Source organism: Passer montanus, unplaced genomic scaffold (genome assembly GCF_014805655.1).
Source record: "Passer montanus isolate IOZ18808 unplaced genomic scaffold, ASM1480565v1 scaffold109, whole genome shotgun sequence".
NCBI lineage: Eukaryota > Metazoa > Chordata > Aves > Passeriformes > Passeridae > Passer > Passer montanus.
Genome location: NW_024357502.1, coordinates 2,028,822 through 2,049,008, shown reverse-complemented (window position 1 = coordinate 2,049,008; position 20,187 = coordinate 2,028,822). Strand labels below are relative to the sequence as shown.

General features: G+C 67.6%; 5 protein-coding genes across 6 annotated transcripts in view; 2 read left to right on the top strand and 3 right to left on the bottom strand.

Annotated features, from left to right (window-relative positions):
• LOC120509036 (dedicator of cytokinesis protein 2-like) overlaps window positions 1–800 on the bottom strand; it is a 48,120-nt gene extending 47,320 nt beyond the window's left edge. For both annotated transcript variants that reach the window (XM_039723246.1, XM_039723254.1), the window contains exon 1: window positions 686–800. In XM_039723246.1, the coding sequence (XP_039579180.1) occupies window positions 686–725 (40 nt within the window). In that variant the 5' untranslated portion in view covers window positions 726–800. The remainder of the gene's footprint in view (window positions 1–685) is intronic.
• A 1,657-nt stretch (window positions 801–2,457) lies between these two features.
• On the top strand, window positions 2,458–10,222 carry DQX1 (DEAQ-box RNA dependent ATPase 1). Its single transcript, XM_039723466.1, has 11 exons — window positions 2,458–3,282; window positions 4,383–4,576; window positions 6,241–6,616; window positions 7,198–7,434; window positions 7,572–7,671; window positions 7,753–7,908; window positions 8,076–8,267; window positions 8,339–8,464; window positions 9,109–9,299; window positions 9,380–9,570; window positions 9,651–10,222. The coding sequence occupies exons 1-11, from the start codon at window positions 2,989–2,991 to the stop codon at window positions 9,826–9,828; spliced, it is 2,235 nt and encodes a 744-aa protein (XP_039579400.1). The 5' UTR covers window positions 2,458–2,988; the 3' UTR covers window positions 9,829–10,222.
• A 1,318-nt stretch (window positions 10,223–11,540) lies between these two features.
• Window positions 11,541–13,737, top strand: LOC120509207 (interleukin-12 subunit beta-like). Its single transcript, XM_039723602.1, has 7 exons — window positions 11,541–11,755; window positions 11,891–11,960; window positions 12,251–12,472; window positions 12,641–12,749; window positions 12,833–13,014; window positions 13,111–13,259; window positions 13,523–13,737. Exons 2-7 carry the CDS (start codon window positions 11,891–11,893, stop codon window positions 13,661–13,663), a joined length of 873 nt encoding a protein of 290 aa, XP_039579536.1. The 5' UTR covers window positions 11,541–11,755; the 3' UTR covers window positions 13,664–13,737.
• Window positions 13,738–14,379: 642 nt separating this feature from the next.
• On the bottom strand, window positions 14,380–15,588 carry LOC120509283 (alpha-internexin-like). The gene is made up of 3 exons (XM_039723741.1): window positions 15,239–15,588; window positions 14,844–14,968; window positions 14,380–14,780 (listed from the first exon to the last, which is right to left on the bottom strand). Exons 1-3 carry the CDS (start codon window positions 15,443–15,445, stop codon window positions 14,729–14,731), a joined length of 384 nt encoding a protein of 127 aa, XP_039579675.1. The 5' UTR covers window positions 15,446–15,588; the 3' UTR covers window positions 14,380–14,728.
• A 226-nt stretch (window positions 15,589–15,814) lies between these two features.
• TLX2 (T cell leukemia homeobox 2) overlaps window positions 15,815–20,187 on the bottom strand; it is a 4,697-nt gene continuing 324 nt past the window's right edge. The window contains exons 1-3 of the mRNA XM_039723611.1: window positions 20,090–20,187; window positions 17,547–17,784; window positions 15,815–16,845 (exon numbers count right to left, since the gene is read on the bottom strand). The exon at window positions 20,090–20,187 is cut by the window's right edge and continues 324 nt beyond it. Of these exons, the coding sequence (XP_039579545.1) occupies window positions 16,629–16,845; window positions 17,547–17,784; window positions 20,090–20,187 (553 nt within the window). The 3' untranslated portion in view covers window positions 15,815–16,628. The remainder of the gene's footprint in view (window positions 16,846–17,546; window positions 17,785–20,089) is intronic.

Sequence of the window (20,187 nt, the reverse complement as noted above, 5' to 3'; positions counted from 1 at the left end):
ACTGCCCGTGCTGGGAGCAGCAGCAGCTCAGCCCTTGCCCAGGCACCCCCCAGGACCCTGCAGCAGCTCAGAGAGTGCAAGAGAAGGGTGCAGGAAACGGCCCCACAAAAAACGGGAAGAAGAACAGGGCTGGCCGAGCCAGCAGAAGCTGGGGGTGCTGCAGGAGTGGGGGTGCTGCAGGGAGTGGGGGTGCCCAGGGCTGGTGCAGGGCACGGGGAGCCCAAGCTGGGGGTGCTGCAAGGAATGGGGGTGCCCAGGGCTTTGCCATCACCAACACCGAGACAGCTGCTGGAACAGCTGGAACCTGAGGAAAGTCTTTGGGGTGTCTCAAGGCTCCCCCAGAGCCTCAGCAGCCAGGCTGAGCCTGGAGGGAAGCCAAGCCCCCACCCCCGTGCTCCCCACCCTGCAGCCTCCTGGTGCGGGGGTCCTGCTGGCACCTGCCCTGCTTGGCACCCTTCCCTGAGCCTTCTGCCACCAGCCCTGCAGCCCCTGCTTGTTCATTCCGGCACCCAGCCAGCCCCAGCGCCACAGGGACCCGCTCCCCTGCTCGCACCACCACTGGTGCCACCACCAGCACGGCCACGGGGTGCCACGGATGTCACCCCACCCTCAGCACCCCATTCTGCCAGCCCTGCGCCCCTCCAGCCGAGTGGAAACCCCCACGGGGCCCCGCAGCCCCACTCACCCACGCCAAACTTCTCCTTGGTGGGCAGCCAGGGCGCCATGGCCACCGGGACACCACGGGGCCGCGCCGGGGGCCCGGGGCACTGCAGAGCCACGGGAGGTTCCTCCTGCCTCGCTCCCCGTGTCACGTGTACCCCCTGCTTGTGAAACCCTCGCTTCCTCCACGCGCTCTGAGCGCGGGGGTCCCGCCCCAGCAGCCTGTCCTGGCACGGGCAGCGGGGTGGGGATGGAGCCCCCGGGACCCCCACAGCACCCAGCCAAGGGGCCGGGCTCTGGGGTCACTGTGTGGCCACTGGAGCGGGGCGTGGTGGCTCCTCTGAGTGACCGAGAGCACAGAGTGCCCAGCCATGGCACCAGGAGCTGTGGCCCGTGCCAGCCGTGGGGATCCTCGCTGGCACCAGGTTTTCATTCCCTAAAAAATCCCTTCGCCCAGGATTTTATTCCTGGGAAGCTGAGAAGCCTCAGGAAAAGGAAAACAATTCTTATCTCATTTGCTTCTCCTGTGCTGTGCTCATGTGGAAAGTGTTTGGAGATTGTTCACCCACAGGTAATTGTTTCACTGGGTTCTGCTGGGAGTTGTTTTCACTCTTTGGCCAATCAGTGCCAAGCCGTGTCAGACTCTGGAGAGAGTCACGAGTTTTTATTATTAATTTTTTAGCCTTCTGTAAGTATCCTTTCTGTATTCTTCAGTATAGTATTCTTTAATATAATATGGATAAGAAAATAATAAATTAACCTTCTGAGAACATGGAGTCAGATCCATCACTCCTTCCTTCACCTGGGGCAACACAAATACACCAGTGCCTGGCTCTGGCCTGTCCGTGTGTCCATCCCTGAGCCCCTGCAGCTCCGGGAGAGCACGTGGAGCACCCACACAGCCCCAGCCATGCCTCCCCCTGCTCTGCCCTCTGTGGCTGCACAGGGATGGGGGCTCGGCCAGACCCCGCTACCCCGTGAGCCCCCCAGGCCTGCTCTGAGCCCCCAGACTGGCACGGGTGTCTGTCCATCAGCCCCCACCGCCCTGGCGTGTCCCCAAACCCTCCTGGCGTGTCCCCAAACCCCTCTGGCGTGTCCCCAAACCCCCCCTGCCACCCGAGCCTGCTCGGGGCTCACCCCCGGCTGCAGCCCCCCGGGTCACCCCAGCCAGGACAGACCCCCCCGGGGCAAAAGCCGGCCCTGAGCGGAGCCGGAGAGCCCCGCGGGAGAGCAGAGGGGAATGCGGCACCGGCACCGGCGTGGCACCGGGGCTCCCGGGGAGCAGAACCGCCGGCGGGGCACTCCCGCAGTTCCGAGGTTCCCGGGGCCAGCAGGCACCGCTCGGTCCCCAGGGGCGCTGCCCGGTGCCGGCGGGAGCTCAGGCCGGGCCGTTCGCCGGTCCCGGAGCTCCACCTGCCGGTCCCACCGGGAGCCGCTGCGGGTGCGAGGCGCCGGTACGGGGTGTCCCGTGTGGGGATGCCCAGCACCGATACGTGCTGGTACGGGATGCCCCGCTCCGGCAGCGGGAGGCCAGCACCAGTATGACCGGGACGGGATGCTCCGGTACGGAAGGACCGACACCGGTACGGGATGCCCGGCTCCGGTACCACCGGCAGCAGTATAAGGTGTCCTGTATGGAAATGCCCGGCACTGCTACGGGATACGCCGGTACAAGATGCCCGGCTGCGGTACGCCCGCTCCCGCACCGGGATCCCTAGATCAAGTACGGGATGCCCCACACCAGCACCGAGCGTCCGGTACCGGGAAGCGCGGTGCGCAGAGGGGCTGCGGGCGGGCTCGCGCGCAGGTGAGCGGCGGGACCGGAACCGGAACCGGGGCAGGAACCGGGGCCGCGGCCCGGAGGGGGTGCGGGGGACCCGCCCCTGACACGCCCCCGACCCGCCCGGTGCGCGCCGCTGGGGTCCGGCCCGGTGCCGGTGCTCAGGTGCCCGGTCCGGCCCGTCCCGTACAGGTGCTCCGCCGAACCGGTCCGGCCCGTGCCGTTCGGGACCGATCCTCCCAAGGTGTCCGCCCTGTCCCGCAGCCCCTGTAGCCTGCTCGGTGCCGTCCCCACGCACAGCCCTGTCCGGTCCCCGCGCTCCGCTCCGTCCCGGTGCCCCATCCCCGTTCCCGGTCCCGGTCCCCCGCACTCCGGTTCGGTTCCCGACCTCCGCGGCCGTGCCACCCCCGTGCCCGCCTCCCCCGGTGTCCGCGGGTCGGGACGTGGCACTGGGCTGCCCCGGGCTCCTCACCGGGACGTAGCCGGGGGTGGGTCAGCGCCGGTGCCGCTCCACCCCCGCCCGCCCTCGCCGCTCCGCCGTCCCCGCCATGGCCGGCTCCGGGGCCCCGGCTCCGCTGCCCGGGCCCAGCCGCCCCGGCTCGGCGCTGCAGGACGACGAGGAGGAGGAGGAGGAGGAGGATGAAGAGCCGTCGCTGGGCTGCGACGGCGACCTGGAGGTGAACCCCTACGACGGGCTGCCCTTCTCCTCCCGGTACTACGAGCTGCTGCGGCAGCGCCGGGAGCTGCCGGTGTGGAGCGCCAAGTACAGCTTCATGGAGCACCTGGAGAGCAGCGGCATCGTGCTGGTCTCCGGGCCCCCCGGCACCGGCAAGAGCACGCAGGTGAGGGGTGAGGGTGAGGAGTGAGGGGTGAGGGTGAGGGATGAGAGTGAAGGGTGAGGAGTGAGGGGTGAGGGGTGAGGGGTGAGGGATGAGAGTGAGGGATGAGGGTGAGGGTGACGTTGAGCGTGAGGGGTGAGGGTGAGGGGTGAGAGTGAGAGTAAGGGGTGAGCGTGAGGGTGAGGGGTGAGGGTGAGGGATGAGGGGTGAGGGGTGAGGGTGAGGGGTGAGGGGTGATGGCAGCTCGTGGCACACACGGAGAGGGTGCCCGGGACCACCGCACGGAGCCCGGAGGGGCGGGCGGGCACCGTGCTGTGCTGGGCTCCGGGCAAAGCTCCGAACCGGGGTGGGGAACGGCCCCTCACGGAGCCGGGCCGCCCAATCCCGGCCCCGGGGAGCCGGTCCCAGCTGCTGGTGACACTCGGGGACAGCGCCTGGCAGACTTTGACCGGGGAAGGGATTGCGGCGCTGCGGGGCCGGGTGGCCCCAGGCTGTCGGGTGTTGGCCCAAGGTGCTCAGCCAGATCGGCTCCCTGGGTGTGAGCTGCTGAGTTTCTGGGCTGGGCTGGCGCTGCCGGATCTGGGATCAGAGCTCCCGTGCAGGCCCCAGGGCCGGTGTTTTGGGGTGCAGGGCCCTGGGGACACTGAGGCACGGGCAGTGCTCGTGGGGGGATCAGAGGTGACAGGAGGAAGCAAGCAGGATTCAAATCCCTGGTGCCAAAGGGACATCCGAGTGGCCTTGGCACTGTCCCACACTGTCAGGCCGGGCGCTTGGCCAGCAGCTGCTCCCTGGTGACCCTTCCCTGTCTCTCTATGGGGTTTCCCAGGCCATTGTCCCATGTCCCTGATGCGACAGCAGGGTGGTGGTGTCCCACACCAGGGCAGGAAGCTGCAGGTGTGGGGCCATGGGGCTCCTGTGACACCTGTGGGGCTCAGAGGTGACAGGAATGTGGAGGAACCGTCCTGCCTGAGCTTTGAGCGCCTCTGGACAGCCCCTGGCCCTGGAAATCCTGCAGCCAGATCCACGGGGAGGGTCCTGGTGCCCTTTGGAGGGGCACAGCAGGGAGGGGACAGTGCTGGAGCCACGCTGCCCTGTCCCCACAGATCCCTCAGTGGTGTGCTGAGTACGCCCTGTCCATGTCGTTCGCCCACGGGCTGGTGGCCTGCACCCAGCCCCACAGCCTGGCCGCCCTCAGCCTGTCCCTGCGTGTGGCCGACGAGATGGACCTGAACCTGGGCCACGAGGTGGGCTACTGCGTGCCCCAGGAGGACTGCTGCACGGCCGACACCATCCTCAGGTACGGCCGGGACCGCGGGGCCGCGCCGGGAGCGCTAATCCCGCTGAGCCCCGCCTAATCCCTTAATCCAGGCTGGCCCCGCTGGGCAGGGCGCGGGCTGCGCCGGGAGGGGGCTGCTCTGGGGAGGGGGATGCCGTGGGGAGGGGGATGCTCTGGGGAGGGGGCTGCACTGGGGAGGGGGATGCTCTGGGGAGGGGCTGCTCTGAGGAGGGGACTGCTGGGGGGAATGGGGTGCCCTGGGGCGGGGGATGCCGTGAGGAGGCAGATGCTCTGGGGAGGAGGCTGCTCTGGGGTGTCTCGTTTTGGAAAGCCAGGTGTGTGCTAAGGAAGGCAGGGGCGCCTCCCTAAAATGGAAAATGTAAACCCTCTTTCTCTGAATTGCTATAAATTTGAGGTTAAAGGGCTCTCAGGCAAAGATGAGCAGGAATAACAGGTTTTTATTAGAGAAGAAAATAAAAATAAAATAAACAATGCAGTAAACTAAAACAACACTGAGCTCTGAGGAGTGGGCTGCTGTGGGGAGGGGCTGCCCTGGGAAAGGGGCTGCGCTGGGGAAGGGGCTGCACTGGGGAGGGGGATGCCCTCAGGAGGGGGATGCTCTGGGGAAGGGTCTCCTCTAGGGAGGGGCTGCCCTTGGTTGTCACGGTTTAGAAAGACAGGTGTGTGCTAAGGAAGGCAGGAGCCTCCCCTAAAATGGAGAATGTAAATCCCCTCCCTCTGAATTGCTATAAATTTGAAATTAAGGGGACTCTCAGGCAAAAACATGGGAGCAGGAATAACAGTTCTTTACTAGGGAAGAAAATAAAAATAAAATAAACAATGCAGTAAACTAAAACAACACTGACAGAGTCAGAACACAACCTGACACCCTGTGGGTCAGGGTGTTGGTGGCAGTCCAATTCAAATTGTGGCTGCAGCCCTCCTGGAGTGCCAGCTGTGGTTCTGCTGGAGCAGGGATCCTGTAGAAAGGTGGATCCTCTGGAAATCCAGTGGAAGAGGCAGCTGTTCCTCTGGGAATGCAGTGGAAAGGCTGTTCTGCTGTCGCAGAATCTCAGATTGTATCCAGGCAGGAATGTTTGGCTCCTCCCCTGGGCAGAGCATCTCCCAGTGGGATGATGGAATTTTATCAGCCATGCAGGGACACTCACTGGCCACGAACAGAAGAGAATTAATAATTAATGACCCATTAACAGCAGATATCTCCTGGAGAGAGGATTGGTTTTTGAATAGATAAACAAAACTGCCTAATGAACAGAAGATAACTGCCCCACCTCTAAGAGGGGACAAATAGATCACACATTACTTGGCAATCTTGGATAGATGCCAGGGGAGGTGTGGGGCATGGTGACAGTGTGGTGACACAGTGTGGTGACAGCACACAGTGGCACAAAGAACAAATAGAATACACGCTGCTTGCCAGTCTAGGATAGATGAAAGGGAAGGTGTGTGGCATGGTGGCAGTGTGGTTTCAGTGTGGTGACAGCACACCATGGCACAGGGAGCAAGTAGAATACACGCTGCTTGCCAATCTAGGACATGGGGAGCGGGCTGCTTGGGGAAGGGGCTGCTTGGGGAGGGGGCTGCTTGGGGAAGGGGCTGCTCGGGGAGGGGCGAGGCGCTGCCCCCAGCCCGGGGTCGGTGCTGACGGGGCCGGGCCGTGTCAGGTTCTGCTCGGACGAGATGCTGCTGCGGGAGATGACGTCGGAGCCACTGCTGCGGCAGTACGGCGTGGTGGTGCTGGACGAGGCGCAGGAGCGCACGGTGCCCACGGACGCGCTGCTGGGGCTGCTCAAGGACGTGCTGCGCCAGCGCCCGGCCCTGCGCCTCGTGGTGCTCACCTCGCCCGCCCTGGAGCCGCGGCTGCGCGCCTTCTGCGGGGACCCGCCCGTGGTCAGGGTGCCCGGGCACGGCTCCCCGCCACGCCTGCTCTACCGGGAGCGGCCGGCGCACGGCACCGTGGCCGCTGCCTGTCAGGCCGTGCTGGACGTCCACCGGCGCCAGGAGCCCGGCCACGTGCTCGTCTTCCTGGCCAGCGAGCAGGTGGGCTGGTTGGGAGAGGGGCAGGGGAGGTTTGGGGTGTTGCTCTCAGTGGGGAGCACTAAGGGATGCAGGGCAGGTGTGGTGCCTCTGTAGTGGAGGTGGGCTCGGGGGTTTGTAAATCAAAGGTGACTCCAGCGTGGGCACAGGGGTTTGTAAATCAAAGGCGACTCCAGCATCTCAGAGGGAGAGAAAATTATGAGGAAGACTCTAAATAATTACTTTATTATTCTACACTATATATGTTATATCTAAAGGGAATCTGCCATGCAGTCACTCTTGCTCACAGCTGCACAGGACTGCTCTCACCTCCGATTCTCTCGTGACTGTCTCATGACAGTCCAGACTCACACACACACTTGGCCAAGGGAGCAAAACATCCTCACTTTGGGTAAATAATCTCCATATTGCATCCTGCTGTGGCACCACACAGGCACAGCAAGAGAGATAACAATTACATTTTCTGCTTGTCTCACAACTCTCTGTTCAGAGGGCATGTGAATACCAGCACAACACCCTGACCTGGGAATGGGGACACTGCGGGTGTCAGCAGGTGTCACCTGTCCCCTCCTGTCCCCGCTCAGGAGATCTCCGAGTGCTGCGCTGCCATCCAGATGGAGGCCCTGGCGCTGAGCCCGGCGCTGGGCCCGCTGCTGGTGCTGCCTCTGCACCCCGGGGTGGGCCGGGCCGCGCAGAGGCTCTACGAGACGCCCGAGGAGAGCCGGGAGCGGCGTGTCATTGTCACCCACTGGCTCGGGGACTCGTCCTTCTCGCTGGGCACCGTGCGCTTCGTCATCGACTCGGGGCTGGAGCTGCGCAGCGTGAGTGGGACGGGGCAGGGGTGGGGTCTGGCTCTGCCCTGCCTGCGGTGGGTGTGATGTTCCAGGCTGGGAGGAGGGGTCTGCCCCGGGGGGGTGGCAGGGGTCCCCTGCAGTGTCCCACTCAGAGCCTCCCGCAGGTGTACAACCCCCGCATCCGCGCCGAGTCCCAGGTGCTGCGGCCCATCAGCCGGAGCCAGGCCGAGTCACGCATGCAGCGAGCCGCTGGCAGCCCCCCAGGTGAGCCCCTGCTCCAGTGTCCCCCCCCTCAGGACTGCCAGCAGGCTGTCCCTGTCCCAGCTCACGGCCTGTCTCCTGCAGGCACCTGCCTGCGCCTGTACTCGGAGGCCTTTGAGCAGCGCCTGCCCCCCAGCCCCGCGCCCCACGTCGGCGAGACCAGCCTGAGCCGCCTCGTGCTGCTGCTGAAGCGCCTGGACATCGCCGACATGGGCCAGTGCGACTTCCTCGACCGCCCAGGTGGAGCCCAGGGGGGCCAGGCACGGCGTGGGGCGCTGCAGCAGAGGGGCACGATGGCACAGCCATGGCTGTGGCCATCACTGCAGCCTGGGTTGTCTCTGGGGAGGGACTGGCGGCCTGGCAGGTGCAGGACACGGTGGGCAAAGCTGCCTGATGTCCCACGCCAGCCCCTGAGTCGCTGATGCAAGCGCTGGAGGACCTGGACTACCTGGCAGCCCTGGATGATGACGGGAATCTGTCGGAGGTGGGGATCATCATGTCGGAGTTCCCGCTGGACCCGCAGCTGGCCAAGGCCCTCATCGCCTCCTGCGAGTTCGACTGCGTGGAGGAGATGGTCAGCCTGGCTGCCATGCTCACAGGTACCCTGTGGGCGGCATGGGGGCTGCCAGGGAGGTGTGGGGACACACGGTGACCCCCTGCCCGCCTGCAGCACCCCCCTGCTTCGTGCCCCTGTCCACGCACCTGGAGGAGGCCGTGGCCCTGCGCCGGCGGGCGCTGCTGCACCCCAACGGGGACCACTTCACCCTCATCAACATCTTCAATGCCTTCCAGCAGCGTGAGTGTGGCAGGGCTGGGCCTGGGGGGCTCGCACCCCTGTGGGCAGCCCACAGACCCCTTTGTGTCCCCTGTGTCCCCTGCTCTTTCTGCTGTCCCACACGCCCTCTTGTGTCCCCTGTCCTGGAGTTGCATTCCTGACCCATCCTAGTGCCCAGCCTGGCTGGGGGAGGATCTGGGGGTCCCAGCTGTAGTCTGGGGGCTGTGCCTGTGCTCAGTCATTGTCACCACTGTGTGAAGGGGTCACAGACAGGGGCAGCAGCAGTCCTTCTGTGTACCCCAAGCCCCCAGCCCAGCGGGCTCTCTGCTCATCTGTCCTCACCCCATGGCACCACTGGCCTGTCCCCACATCACAGCCCCCACTGTCCCATCCCTGTCCCAACATCTCAGCCCCCACTATCCCACCCCTGTCCCCACATTCCTGACCTCACTATCCCACCCCTGCTCCCACATCTCAGCCCCCACTATCCCACCCCTGTCCCCACATTCCTGACCTCACTATCCCAACCCTGTCCCCACATCTCAGCCCCCACTATCCCACTCCTGTCCCCACATCACTGACCCCACTAACCCAGCCCTGTCCCCACATCTCAGCCCTCACTATCCCCCCTGTCCCCCGTTGCTGACCCCCTGTCCCTCCCGCAGACGCGGGTGACGAGGGCTGGTGCCGCAAGCACGGCGTGTGTGCCGAGGCGCTGCGCCTGGCGGGCACGGTGCGCGCCGAGCTGCTGGAGGTCATGCGCCGCATCGAGCTCCCGGTGTCGCCGCCTGCCTTCGGCTCCGACGCCAACGCCCTCAACATCCAGCGGGCCCTCATCTCCGGATACTTCCTCAAGGTGGGCCAGCGGGTTGTGGGGCGTTACGGGGGAGGTGTTGGGGTGTGCCGGGCACATCGTTCCCTCCCGGTCCCTCGCAGGTCGCCCGAGACATCGACGGCTCCGGGAACTACGTGATGCTGACGCACAAGCACGTGGCTCACCTGGCCCCCTCCTGTGGGTACCTGCTGCGGCCGCCCCCGCGCCGCCTGCCCCCCTGGGTGCTCTACCACGAGTTCACCATCTCTCAGGACAACTGCCTGCGCGTGGTCTCGGAGATCCAGCCCCAGATGTGAGGGGACGGGGAGGGACGGGTCCTTCCTTACAGCGGGGGGGTCCCTGTAGCTGGCTGACCCCACGCTGTCCTCGCAGGCTGGTGGAGTTGGCCCCGCAGTACTACCTGAGCAACCTGCCGCCCAGCGAGGGCCGGGACCTGCTGATGGAGCTGCGGGAGAAGGTGGTGGCAGCAGAGGAGGCGCCGGCAGAGCCGGAGCTGGCGGAGGCGGCCGGGCACGAGGATGAGCACGGGGACGTCTGCGTCCTGCAGTGAGCCGGAGCAGCGGAGCCCCGCGGTGGGGCTGCCTGGGCTTGGCCGTGACCCTGGGGACAGGGGAGCCCCGGGGAGGCCCCGGGGGGACTGTGTGGCTGCAGGGGCTGTCCCGGGTCCCAGGGAGGCGCGGGCACGGCCTGGCACTGCCTCAGCGCTGCGCCACGGTCAGTCGTGGGCCAGCGGCCGTGGGACCGCCCCGGCGCCTCAGAGCGTGGATTGGGGAGCGCTGGCCCCGGCCACGGGAGTGTTGTGGGCCCTCCCCACGGGGCTCCTTCACCCTGTCTTTCCCGGGGGTGCTGCGGGGCTGGAGGCATTGCCTGTCCCGCTCCCCCCACACCCGGGGCTGAGGGGCCACGCACGGGTCCCTCCTCCTGTATAAATTTTTGTGACCTTTGCTCCTGGCTTGGTGTCTGTGACTGCAGCGAGGGGTCCAGCCAGGGTGGGGTCCAACCCACTGAGAAACATCACCACACAGGGGTCCGGCCAGGGTGGGTCCATCCTGCCCAGGGACATCACCACAGAGGGGTCCAGCCAGGGTGGGTCCATCCAGCCCAGGGACATTACCACAGAGGGGTCTGGCCAGGGTGGGGTCCATCCAGCCCAGGGACATCACCACAGAGGGGTCTGGCCAGGGTGGGCTCTGTCCCTGCCCCTCCCATCTCCGGGATGGTTTCTGTCTGTGAGGCCTCACTGCCCTCCCACCCGTGTTTCAGGCGCCAGGCTGGGGTTCCAGCCATGCTGAGGCTCTGAGGGCATCCCTGTCCTTTGCCTCAGGACTTCCCCTCCGTGGTTGTGGTTGTTCTGCAGAAGCCAAGGGGAAGCTGCGGTTGGCGAGGTGGGGGCGAGCGGGGCCCGCAACCTGCTGCCAACGCCTGCTTCCCCCAGACAGGGCAGGGCACGGGGGCACCCCCGGGCAAGGCGTCCCATCCCTCCCTCCCTGTCCTTTTGGGGTCCCCTGCAGTGCTGCAGCCAAGGGCTGAGCTGCTGCACAGGGCCTGGGAGTCCTGGCTCTTCATCCCCACCCTTCAGCCCACGCACAGGGGCTTGGCTCTGCTCAGGGAGGGGCCTTGGAGGTCCCGCTGCCCTGTCCTGGCCACAGTGGCTCAAAAGGTGAGAGCTGGGCTGCCCCACAGCCCCAGTTCCCCTTTGCTTTCTAGGAACTGCAGAAAGTACGTGAAAGAGTACAGCACTCCCCGGCCAGGGTGGGGTCTGCTGCATGCCCTCGATGTCGGTGGCATCAGTGGGGTGGCAAAGGGGCAGCTGGTGACCCCGCTGATGATCTGTGTCCCTACGTCCTCATCTCTGCACACCATCCCATGGGGACACTCAGTGGCCCGAGGAGGGGAGGGAAGGGGTGTGCCAACCTGTGCCCCCAACCTGGGGGCATCACCCCGAGCCTCTGTGGAAACCCTCCCCTCTCCTCAACCCACCCAGGGGGGCCCAGCCCTGAGCTGCCCCCCTCCAGACCCCCAGCACAGGTGCTGATAGACCTCACAGGTCCCCCCACCCTTAGCAGGGCACTGTGGGGGTTCTGTGCACAGAACAGCACAGAACCCCCACAGTGTGCAGAGGGTGCAGACCCTCAGGTGCTGCAGGGGCTCGGGACCCCTCTGAGAGAGCTGGGACCACCCAAAACCCCAACAGCATCCCAGTGCCCTGCACTGCCCGGGTGTTCCCAGGGGGACCCATCCCCTGGCATTTGGGGACAGGGCAGGGCAGGACAGGGCAGGGCGCCCAGTGCCCCCTGCCCCGGGAAGTACCAGCTGTGGCGTGGGTGGGAGGCAGGGGGCTGAGCGTGGGTCCCATCCTGCAGTTCTGAGAACTGTGATGCTGCGGTGACTGCACCTTGGGGCAGCCCCATGGAGTCCAGCCCAGTATAAGAGCGCAGCCCCCGGCTCTGCCGAGCCCACCAGAGACACACGCTGAGGTAGGCACAGATTTGGGGGGCTGGGGGGGGGTCTCGGGGGCATCCTGCTCCGGGGATGCTGCTCCCAGGGCTGGGGGCTCTGCCTTGGCTGGCTGTACCTCTCTCCTGGGTTATGGCTGCCCTTTCCCTTCCCAGATGCTGGTGCTGGTGGTGCTGGTGCTGTTGGTGGTGCCTGCAGAACCCCTGACTGCCTTCCCCCCGAAGTGTGAGTGCTGCTCCTGGGTCACAGGGGAGGCCTCGGAGGGGGGACCTGGCTGGGGCAGCTGCAAGGGCTGCAGAGGAAGCCGAGGGAGTGGGGAGCATCCCAAACCCACATCCCTCTGATAGGGGCTGGGACAGCTCTGCTGGGAGCCAGAGGATGGGCACGGGGATGATGAGGGGTGGGATGGGGTGAGGGAGCGGGGGGAGGATGTGGAGTGCAGGTTTGCGGGTTTGGGGGACAATCTGCCCCCACCACAGCCCACCTCTGACCCCTGGCTCTGCCCTCACCTCCAGTCCAGGTGGGGAAGCTCAGCCAGGACGTGGTGGTGCGATGTGACACTTCAGAGCAGCACATCTACTGGACGCTGAACGGGGACGAGGAGCCCATGGCCGAGCTGGTGCCCGAGGGCCAGAAGCTCACCATCCTCGGCTTGGACCTGCCAGCCACTGGCAACTACAGCTGCTGGGCTGGCCCTGTCCTGCTGGACTCCACCTACGTGGTGGTCAGCAGCTCCCGTACGGAGGGGCTGGGGCAGCGGGGGTGATGGGGCAGGGGGTGGAGGGCTGAGCACCGGGAGATTCTCCTGCCCGGCCTGTGACACGGGGGCTGTGCGGCCGGGGGGAGCCCCTTGCAGGGAGGGGGGCTTCGTGCAGCCCCTGAGCAGCCACCCCTCAACCCCTCAGGCGATGAGGAGATCAACGTGTCCTGCCAGGCTGAGTCCTACAACGGCTCCTTCCGCTGCTCCTGGCCCGGGCCGCCCTCTGCCGTGTTCCGTGCCCGCCTCGTACGCAGGTGGGTGCCCCGGGACCCCCCAAAGCCCCGGCAGCACCGCGGGCACCCCGCCCTAAGGGCTGCCCGCTCCTCCCTCCCCGCAGCGACGGCTCCGTGGGGCCCTGGGTGCCGGTGGCCGGCGAGCACGGCCGCTTCAACACCAGCCTGGCAGACCCCCTGTTCTGCCCCTTCGGAGAGGAGCTGCGCCCGCTGCAGCTGCACCTGGAGGGGCTCTCGGACACCTCCCACCTCAACCTGTCCAGGCACTTCTTCCTGCGCGACATCGGTGAGCTCAGGGGCGGCGGGGTGGGGGCGTCCAGGAGGAGCTGCAGGCTCCGGGGGGAGGGTCTCAGCCCCTGTTCTGAGCCCCCTCTGTCCGCAGTGCGTCCTGATCCGCCCCAGGAGCTGATCCTGCGGCAGCGGGGGGAGCAGCTCCACCTGGCCTGGGCCCCCCCGGCCTCCTGGCCGCTCCCCAAGTCCTACTTTGCACTGCTCTACCATCTGCAGTACGAGCTCCACAACGGCACCCAGGTATCGGGGGGAGGGGTCTCTGCCCAGGGGGACCCTGCACAGGCTGCCCCATGTCCCCACCCTGCCCCGTGCCCACCCTGTCCCATCCCCGACCCCTCGCTGTGCCTGGCAAGATGCTCAGCCATGGCCCCTCCTCACTCTGCTTCCCTTCTTGGGGTGAAGAATTGTCACCCCTGGCTGTCACCCCTGCGCTGCCGGGGTCAGGGGGTGCTGTGCCCCCCTCCCCGAGGCTCTCCCCAGACCATACCCTGCCCCCTTTGCAGGTTGAGCAGTTCGTGGAGGGTGCGGAGGAGACGCCGGTGCCGGCGGGCGCGGGGCGGGTGCGGATCAGCTGCCGGGACCCCTACAACTCCCCGGCCTGGAGCCCCTGGAGCGCCTGGATGGACCTCGATGCACCCCAGTAACAGCGGCTTTGAGGGTGCTTGACCCCACAAACGAGCACCTCCTTTCCCCAGAATCCCCTTACAGAATCACTTTACAGAACCCCCATCCCTTTACAGCTCGGAAAAAGGATTTCCCCTCTATTAAAACTCTGGGATTGGCTTTGCCACCACAAACCCTGCTCGGTGTCCGTGGGAAGGGGGGTGCTGGGCCCCCACAGCTCCTCGAGGAGCTCCCAGCTGGCACAAAACTCAGCCCTGGGGTCCATGGGCATGGCTGGGACAGTGCTCCAGCCCAGCCCGGGGACAGGCGGGGGAAGGGTCCCCACAGCCCTGCCCAGCTACAGGCGGCTTCCCTCAACTCCCCCAGCCCTCAAAACCCTCCCAGCTCTGCCTCCTTTCCGGGGACTGCGGTGGGACAACGCCCCCAGACCCAGGAGCAGCACCCGCCCTTCATCCCGGGGAGCAGGATCCCCCCGACCCCAAAGTGCCGCTGATTGGGGGGGGGGGTCAGGGACCACCCGTCACTCTGGGGGGGCTCAGTTTCTATCGAGGACCCCACAATGCACCCCCTCAGTGTCCCTGTGCCGTGCCCAACTCGGGGGTGAGGGGCTGCACCAGGCAGGAGGGACCCCACACCCACAGCCCCCCCTGAGCCCACTCCCCACGGAGCCCCTCACAGACCCCCGGAGCACAGTCGGGGGTGCCGCCCGCCCCCCTGCAGCCGGGCCGGCTCCGGGTGATGCCACGGGGCTTTATTGAGGCGCTTCCACACGGGGCTGGGCCGGGACCCCCACCCCGGAGAGGCTGGTGAGTGCGTGCCCCACGGGCGCTGCCCTCCCGGGGGTCCCGGGCCAGGCGGGCACGCACAACTCCGGGGGACCCGCGGAACGGGGGGACAGAAGGACCGGGGCTCCGTGAGTCCAGAGGGGTCCGGAGGGTCCCGGGGAACGGGACTCGGGGGGTCTGCGGTCCGGCGGAGGAACCGGGCTCCGGCGGTGGGGCTGAGGATCCGGTCCCAGCACCGTGGGTCCGGTGGTAACGGCGGGGCCGGGCTCCGCTGGTGGCACCGGGGCTCCGGGGCTCCGCTCACGGCGGGGCCAAGCCGCCCAGGCGGAGCTCCTCGCTCTCCAGCATCTCCCTGGAAAAGAAGGGCCGGGCTAAGCCCCTGGCCCCCCGTGCCCCCCGCACCCCCCTGGCGTACCGGTACGCGGCGATCTCCGCCTCCAGCGCCATCCGCAGCCGCAGCAGCGCCGGGTACTCCCGCAGGCACCGGGCCATCTCCGCCTCCGCCGCCCCGATCTCCCGCTCCAGCTCCGCCACCCGCTCCTGAGCCGGGCCGTCAGCAGCGCCGGGGCCGCGGGGCGACCCCCGGGACCCCCCATCCGCAGAGACCCCCACCCCCGGCCCGAACCCCACAACACGGACTCCCGGCCCCTGGAACTCCGCAGCGCCCCCCATCCGGATCCCCGGGCAGACCCCCGCCCCACACGGACCCACGGGATCCCCAACACCCGCCCACAGTGCTGGCCCGACCCCACAAACCCCAGCTCCCAGTCCCACCTGAACTCCCCCATCNGGCCCCCCCCCGGCCCGCACCTGGTACTTGGCCAGCTCCCCGCTCCGCCGGTCCCGCAGCCCCTCCAGCTGCCGGTGCAAGGCGCCCACCGCCCCCCGCAACGCCTCCACCTCGGCGGCTCGGGCTCGCAGCAGCCTCCGGTAACCGGCGGCCTCAGCACGGGCACGGAGCACCGCCTGGCCGCCGCCGCCCCACCGGCACCGGGGCCGGCCCTCGGCCGCGCTCATCCCGCTGCTAACGCGGTTCCACCCCTCCGCGTCACGGAACCGCGGCCAATCCCCCCGGTACCGGCTGCCCGGCTCCTCCCGAGAGCAACGGAGAGGGGGAGCCCGCAGAAGCCTGTCCCCCAAAAGTGGGGCGAGGGGCTGCAGCACCGCGGGTAGCGGCGGGGTGGGGGGCAAGGTCGAGTTCAGCGTCAAGGTCACTGTTGTTAACCCCCCCCACGCCCTTCATCCCCTCCATCATCATCATCAACAGAGGCTGGAATCGGGCTGGATGGTCCTGGAGGGGGGAATCCCCACTCAGGGGGGGTCACTGGGGAGGGGGTGCAGAGATTTGCCAGAAGAAGGGGGGATTCAGCCCCTGTGCTCCCCGCGAGTGTCCTGTGGGTCACGCCGAGGCTCAGTCTGTGGGAGGTGACTCCCGGGGAATCCATCGGCACAGGGGGCACCCCGAGCCCGTGGCGGGGGGCTGCATGGGCATGTCCAGGCCCAGGGAGCTGACAGACCAGTGTGTGGGGGGCTGGGGGGCCCAGACCGTCCGTCTGTCCCACCACGGGGTGGCCAAGTCCTTCTGCACAGACGGAAGCTGGAGGTGGCAAACTCCGCCCGGGATAAGGCAAGTGGTGCGGGTGGTGCAGACCCCGCTGCCAGGACGGGGGGCTTCCAGCACCAGGAGTGGGAGCTCCACGCCCTGCCCTGCTCCAGCTGGGCTGGAGGCTGTGGGGCTCAAAGGGAGCCAGTGTGACCCACGGAGCTGCTGGTGGGGGAGCTGCAGAACCCTGCCCATCCCTGGGCTCCCGGGGCTCCGGGCAGGGAGCTGCAGGTGTCCATGGGGTGTAGAGCACCAGCCCTTGGCAGGTCTGAGCAGGGGGCTGCAGACATCTGTGGGGTGCAGGGGCCCAGCCCTGGGCTCCTGGGGGGCAGGCAGGGGGCTGCAGAGGTCCATAGGGCATGGGGGCCCATCCCTGGGCTCCTGGGGGTCCACCCACAGCAGGGCTCCATGGGGGTTTGGTGAAGCTTTGAGTCCAGCCTCACTGCTGGGTGGTCCTGGGGGGCTCTCCATGGCAGGGAGGGGGCTGCCAGCGCGGGGCTCTCAGGAAGCTGCAGCCCCTTCCCTGCCACGGTCCATGCTCAGAGCCCAGCGGGCTCCCAGTGCCACCTCCCGGCACACCAGCAGCACCCAGGGCCCTCACACCACAGAGGCCACCCCGGAGACCGACGTCACCTTGTTGTCCTCGGCCCAGGGCTGGAGGTTCTGCAGGGCGTAGAGCGAGGAGTTGTGCATGCAGAGCGGGTCCTGCGGCAGCGGCTGCGCCAGGCTCTTCTGGAAAGCCTCCTGCTGCAGGTGCAGCATCAGCCGGTTGGCCTGCTGCCGCTCCGCCTCGCGCTCCTCCGCCGTCTGACGCCTGCAGACACCCACCCAGGCTTGGCACCGGCCGCAGCTGGCACCGCCACTGCCCCTTGTCCCCTTGTTGTGACATGTGACACATCCCACAACGCCGCCAGACCGCGCGCAGGGCAGGCCATGGCGTGGGCAGCCCGTGCCATCCGTCCCCAGTGCATCCCAGTGCCAGCCTCTCCCGGAATGCAGGGCTTGCTGCTGGAGGGATGTGGGGTTTGGGGCTGCCAGAGGGTATTGGGGTGTCTGCCAGATGGATCTATTGGGGTGTCTGCCAGAGGGGTATATTGGGGTGACTGTCAGAGGGACATTGGGGTGTCTGCCAGAGGGACACACAGGAGTGGCTGCCAGAGGGATATTGGGGTGGCTCTCATAGAGATTATAGGGTGTCTGCCAGAGGGTATTGGGCTGTCTGCCAGAGGGACACATAGGGGTGCCTGTAAGAGGGATACGGGGGGGCTGTCACAAGGATATTGGGGTGTCTTCCAGAGGGATATATTGGGGTGGCTCTCATAGAGATTATGGGGTGTCTGCCAGAGGGACACACAGGAGTGGCTGTAAGAGCGATATTGGGGTGCCTGTCATAGGGATTATGGGGTGGCTGCCAGAGGGATATTGGGGTGGCTGCCAGGTTGATATATTGGGGTGTCTGCCAGAGGCGTGTGAGCATCACAGTTGTGGCAGCCAGCCCAGGGCTGTCCCTGTTACCTCCACTTGGTGCGGCGGTTCTGGAACCAGGTCTTGACCTGGGCGTCCGTCATCTTGAGGGCCTTGGCCAGGGTGGCACGCTCGGCCGAGGCCAGGTACTTCTGGCGGTGGAAGCGCTTCTCCAGCTCGCAGATCTGCACGCGGGAGAAGGACGTGCGCGGCTTCTTGCGCTTGGGCGGCGTGCGGTTCTGGTACGGGTGCCCGATGCGCCGCGTCACCGCGAAGGGCGACAGCGCGGCTGTGGGGACAGCGGCGTGAGGGGGGCTCGGGGTGAGCCCAGCAAAGCACAGCAGAGCAGGACCCCGGGGGATGGCGGGGGCTCGGGGCCACGGGGATGGGGAGCTCCGAGGGGGCACATGGGGTGGGGAGCGCCAGGGGAGCCACCAGTGCTGCCTGGGAGAGTAGGGGAGGGGGACACCCAGAGCTGTCCCCACCTTGGGGAGGACTCGTCCCCTTTCCTACCCCCCGGCACAGCCATTCCCCCAGCCCTGCGGTCGGCACTGGAATGTCGGGGTGGGTGGGCTGGCCCGGTCACAGGGACATCCAGCCCGACTGCAGAGACCCACCGAGCCCTGCCACAGCCCCCGAGGAGCCTCCCCAGCCCTGCCCGTGAGGGGATGGGACCGCAGAAGCTGTTGGGAGGCACACAGTGTTTCTTTCCATGGGCCCGCAGTGCCTGGGCTGGCCACTGCCAGGGGCCAGGGAAGTGGATGTCCCTGCCCAGCTGAGGTGTGAGCCAGCCTGGTGAGGCCAACGTGCCAAACCCAGCCTGGTGAGGCCAACGTGCCACATCCCAGCCCTGGTGAGGCCAACGTGCCAAACCCAGCCTGGTGAGGCCAACGTGCCACATCCCAGCCTGGTGAGGCCAGCGTGCCACATCCCAGCCCCAGCAGCTGCCGGAGGGAGCATCAGAGCAGCAAAGCAGCATGGAGGAAAGTGAAGGCCTGGCAGGGCCAGCCCCCCAACGCCTGCGCCCCTCCTGCTCAGCCTCGACCAAGCCGTGATCCTACGGCACCACGTCCCCATGGCGCCATGGCATCACAGCTGCCACCAGGGCCAGCGCCGCGTGGGCAGGGCCGCACATGGCCGGGAGCACGGGTGGCCATGGGGCCACAGCCCCCCACGGCACAGGGTACAGCACCCCAGGGACCCCCTGGCACCCTCCCGGCCGCGCCCAGGAGGCCGGCTGGCCGCCGGCGGGGGCGGGCAGGGCTGAGGCAGGTGGAGCCGCGCGGCCGGGGGGACGCAGGCCCCCCGTGCCCCCTCCCCGCGCGGGGCGGCCCCTCGCCGGGACCAGCTGCCTCCTGCCCCAGCCCACCCCAAGGCCGGTGGTGCTGAGTGATGGCTGCGGCTGGGAGACCCCGCGCCGGGGAGGGGCTGCCCCATCCACCCAAGGCTGGCGCCAGGCAGGAGACGAGGACGTCACCCGCCACCCCTGCGCGGGGACAGTGCTTCGTCACCGCTGCCATGGCGGGCTGGGCCGGGAGGCGAACACGGTGCTGCTGGCGCCCCGGTGGGACCCCCACGGTCCCCAGCGTCCTGCCCCTCACTGCCCCATCGCCCACACGGCCGGGACTTGGCCCCCAGCCTGCACGGCCTCCAGCCTTGTCCCCGCAGGCGGCCACACGCTGTGGACGTGGCAGTGCCGCCATCTTGGGTGGGAGCAGAGCGCGGCCAGGCCGGGGGTCCCCAGCACCCACACCCGCTCCCAGTGCCCGGGACCCCAAGCTCAGCACCCCTCCTGCTTCTCGGGTGCTGCAACCAGCACCCCTCACCCCAGCGCTGCTGCTCAGCCCCCAGCAGCAGAACCTCAACCCCTCGCTGCCTCCCCAGCGCCCGCGTCGCCACCCTGGGCTCTCCCACAGCACTGGCACTGTGCTCCACACCGATCCGGGATCCCGTCCCCAGACACCCCACAGGTCCCCCTGCACCCCCTGCACCCCATTCTCCGGGGTCACAAGGCACGGGACATCTGCTCTGTGCATGGATGGGCTTTGTGCTCAGCCCCACGGTGGGTCCCCCACCCTGCGCCGTGTCCCCACAGAGCCCCCACATCACATCTCGCACCCGCAGAGCCCCCACCCCACTCTGGGTTCCAAGGGAGCCCCCACTCCGCACCCACCCCACACCCGGCTCCCCACAGCCTCCCGGTTACGGCGGCACAGCGTCGCCACCGGCACCTCCAAACCGGGCAAGGGACCAAACACGGAGTACAGCTCCAGACCGGAGCCCGCTGGGACCCCCCGGGCTCCACCCGGCAGCCACCGGACCTGCCCGGTGCCGCGGTGGAGCCGCCGGTAGCCGCGTCTAACCCGAGCCGCTTCCGCGGGCCCCGACGGCGGCGGGCGAGCACCGGGCGCTGCGGGAACCTGTGGAGCGCACGGTCCCCGCCAACCCCGTCCGATCCCCGTGTCCTCCCCGACCCGCGCCGCGCCCGCCGGACCGCGCTGCCCCGACGGAACGGCGGGAGGGCCGGTGCCGCGTGGGTCCCCGGAGCCGTCCGTAGCCGCCGGTAGCCGCCGGTAGCCGTCCCGCCCGCTCACCTGAGAGCCGGTCTTTGGCGATGCGGCGCGTGGTCTCCATCCAGGGGAAGGTGAGCCCCGGCAGCGCGGGCCCCGGCGGCGGCGCGGCGGGCGCGGCG

Excerpts from the sequence above, each read along its gene's own strand:
- LOC120509207 (XM_039723602.1), top strand. The coding sequence starts at position 11,891 with ATGCTGGTGCTGGTGGTGCTGGTGCTGTTGGTGGTGCCTGCAGAACCC. Across the intron at positions 11,961-12,250 it reads GACTGCCTTCCCCCCGAAGT|TCCAGGTGGGGAAGCTCAGC; the intron begins GTGAGTGCTGCT and ends CCTCACCTCCAG. Across the intron at positions 13,260-13,522 it reads AGCTCCACAACGGCACCCAG|GTTGAGCAGTTCGTGGAGGG; the intron begins GTATCGGGGGGA and ends CCCCCTTTGCAG.
- LOC120509283 (XM_039723741.1), bottom strand. The coding sequence starts at position 15,445 with ATGAGCGCGGCCGAGGGCCGGCCCCGGTGCCGGTGGGGCGGCGGCGGC. Across the intron at positions 14,969-15,238 it reads GGGAGCTGGCCAAGTACCAG|GAGCGGGTGGCGGAGCTGGA; the intron begins GTGCGGGCCGGG and ends GGCCCGGCTCAG. Across the intron at positions 14,781-14,843 it reads GCGGAGATCGCCGCGTACCG|GGAGATGCTGGAGAGCGAGG; the intron begins GTACGCCAGGGG and ends CTTCTTTTCCAG.
- DQX1 (XM_039723466.1), top strand. The coding sequence starts at position 2,989 with ATGGCCGGCTCCGGGGCCCCGGCTCCGCTGCCCGGGCCCAGCCGCCCC. Across the intron at positions 7,672-7,752 it reads AGCCGCTGGCAGCCCCCCAG|GCACCTGCCTGCGCCTGTAC; the intron begins GTGAGCCCCTGC and ends TGTCTCCTGCAG. Across the intron at positions 7,909-8,075 it reads CGACTTCCTCGACCGCCCAG|CCCCTGAGTCGCTGATGCAA; the intron begins GTGGAGCCCAGG and ends GTCCCACGCCAG.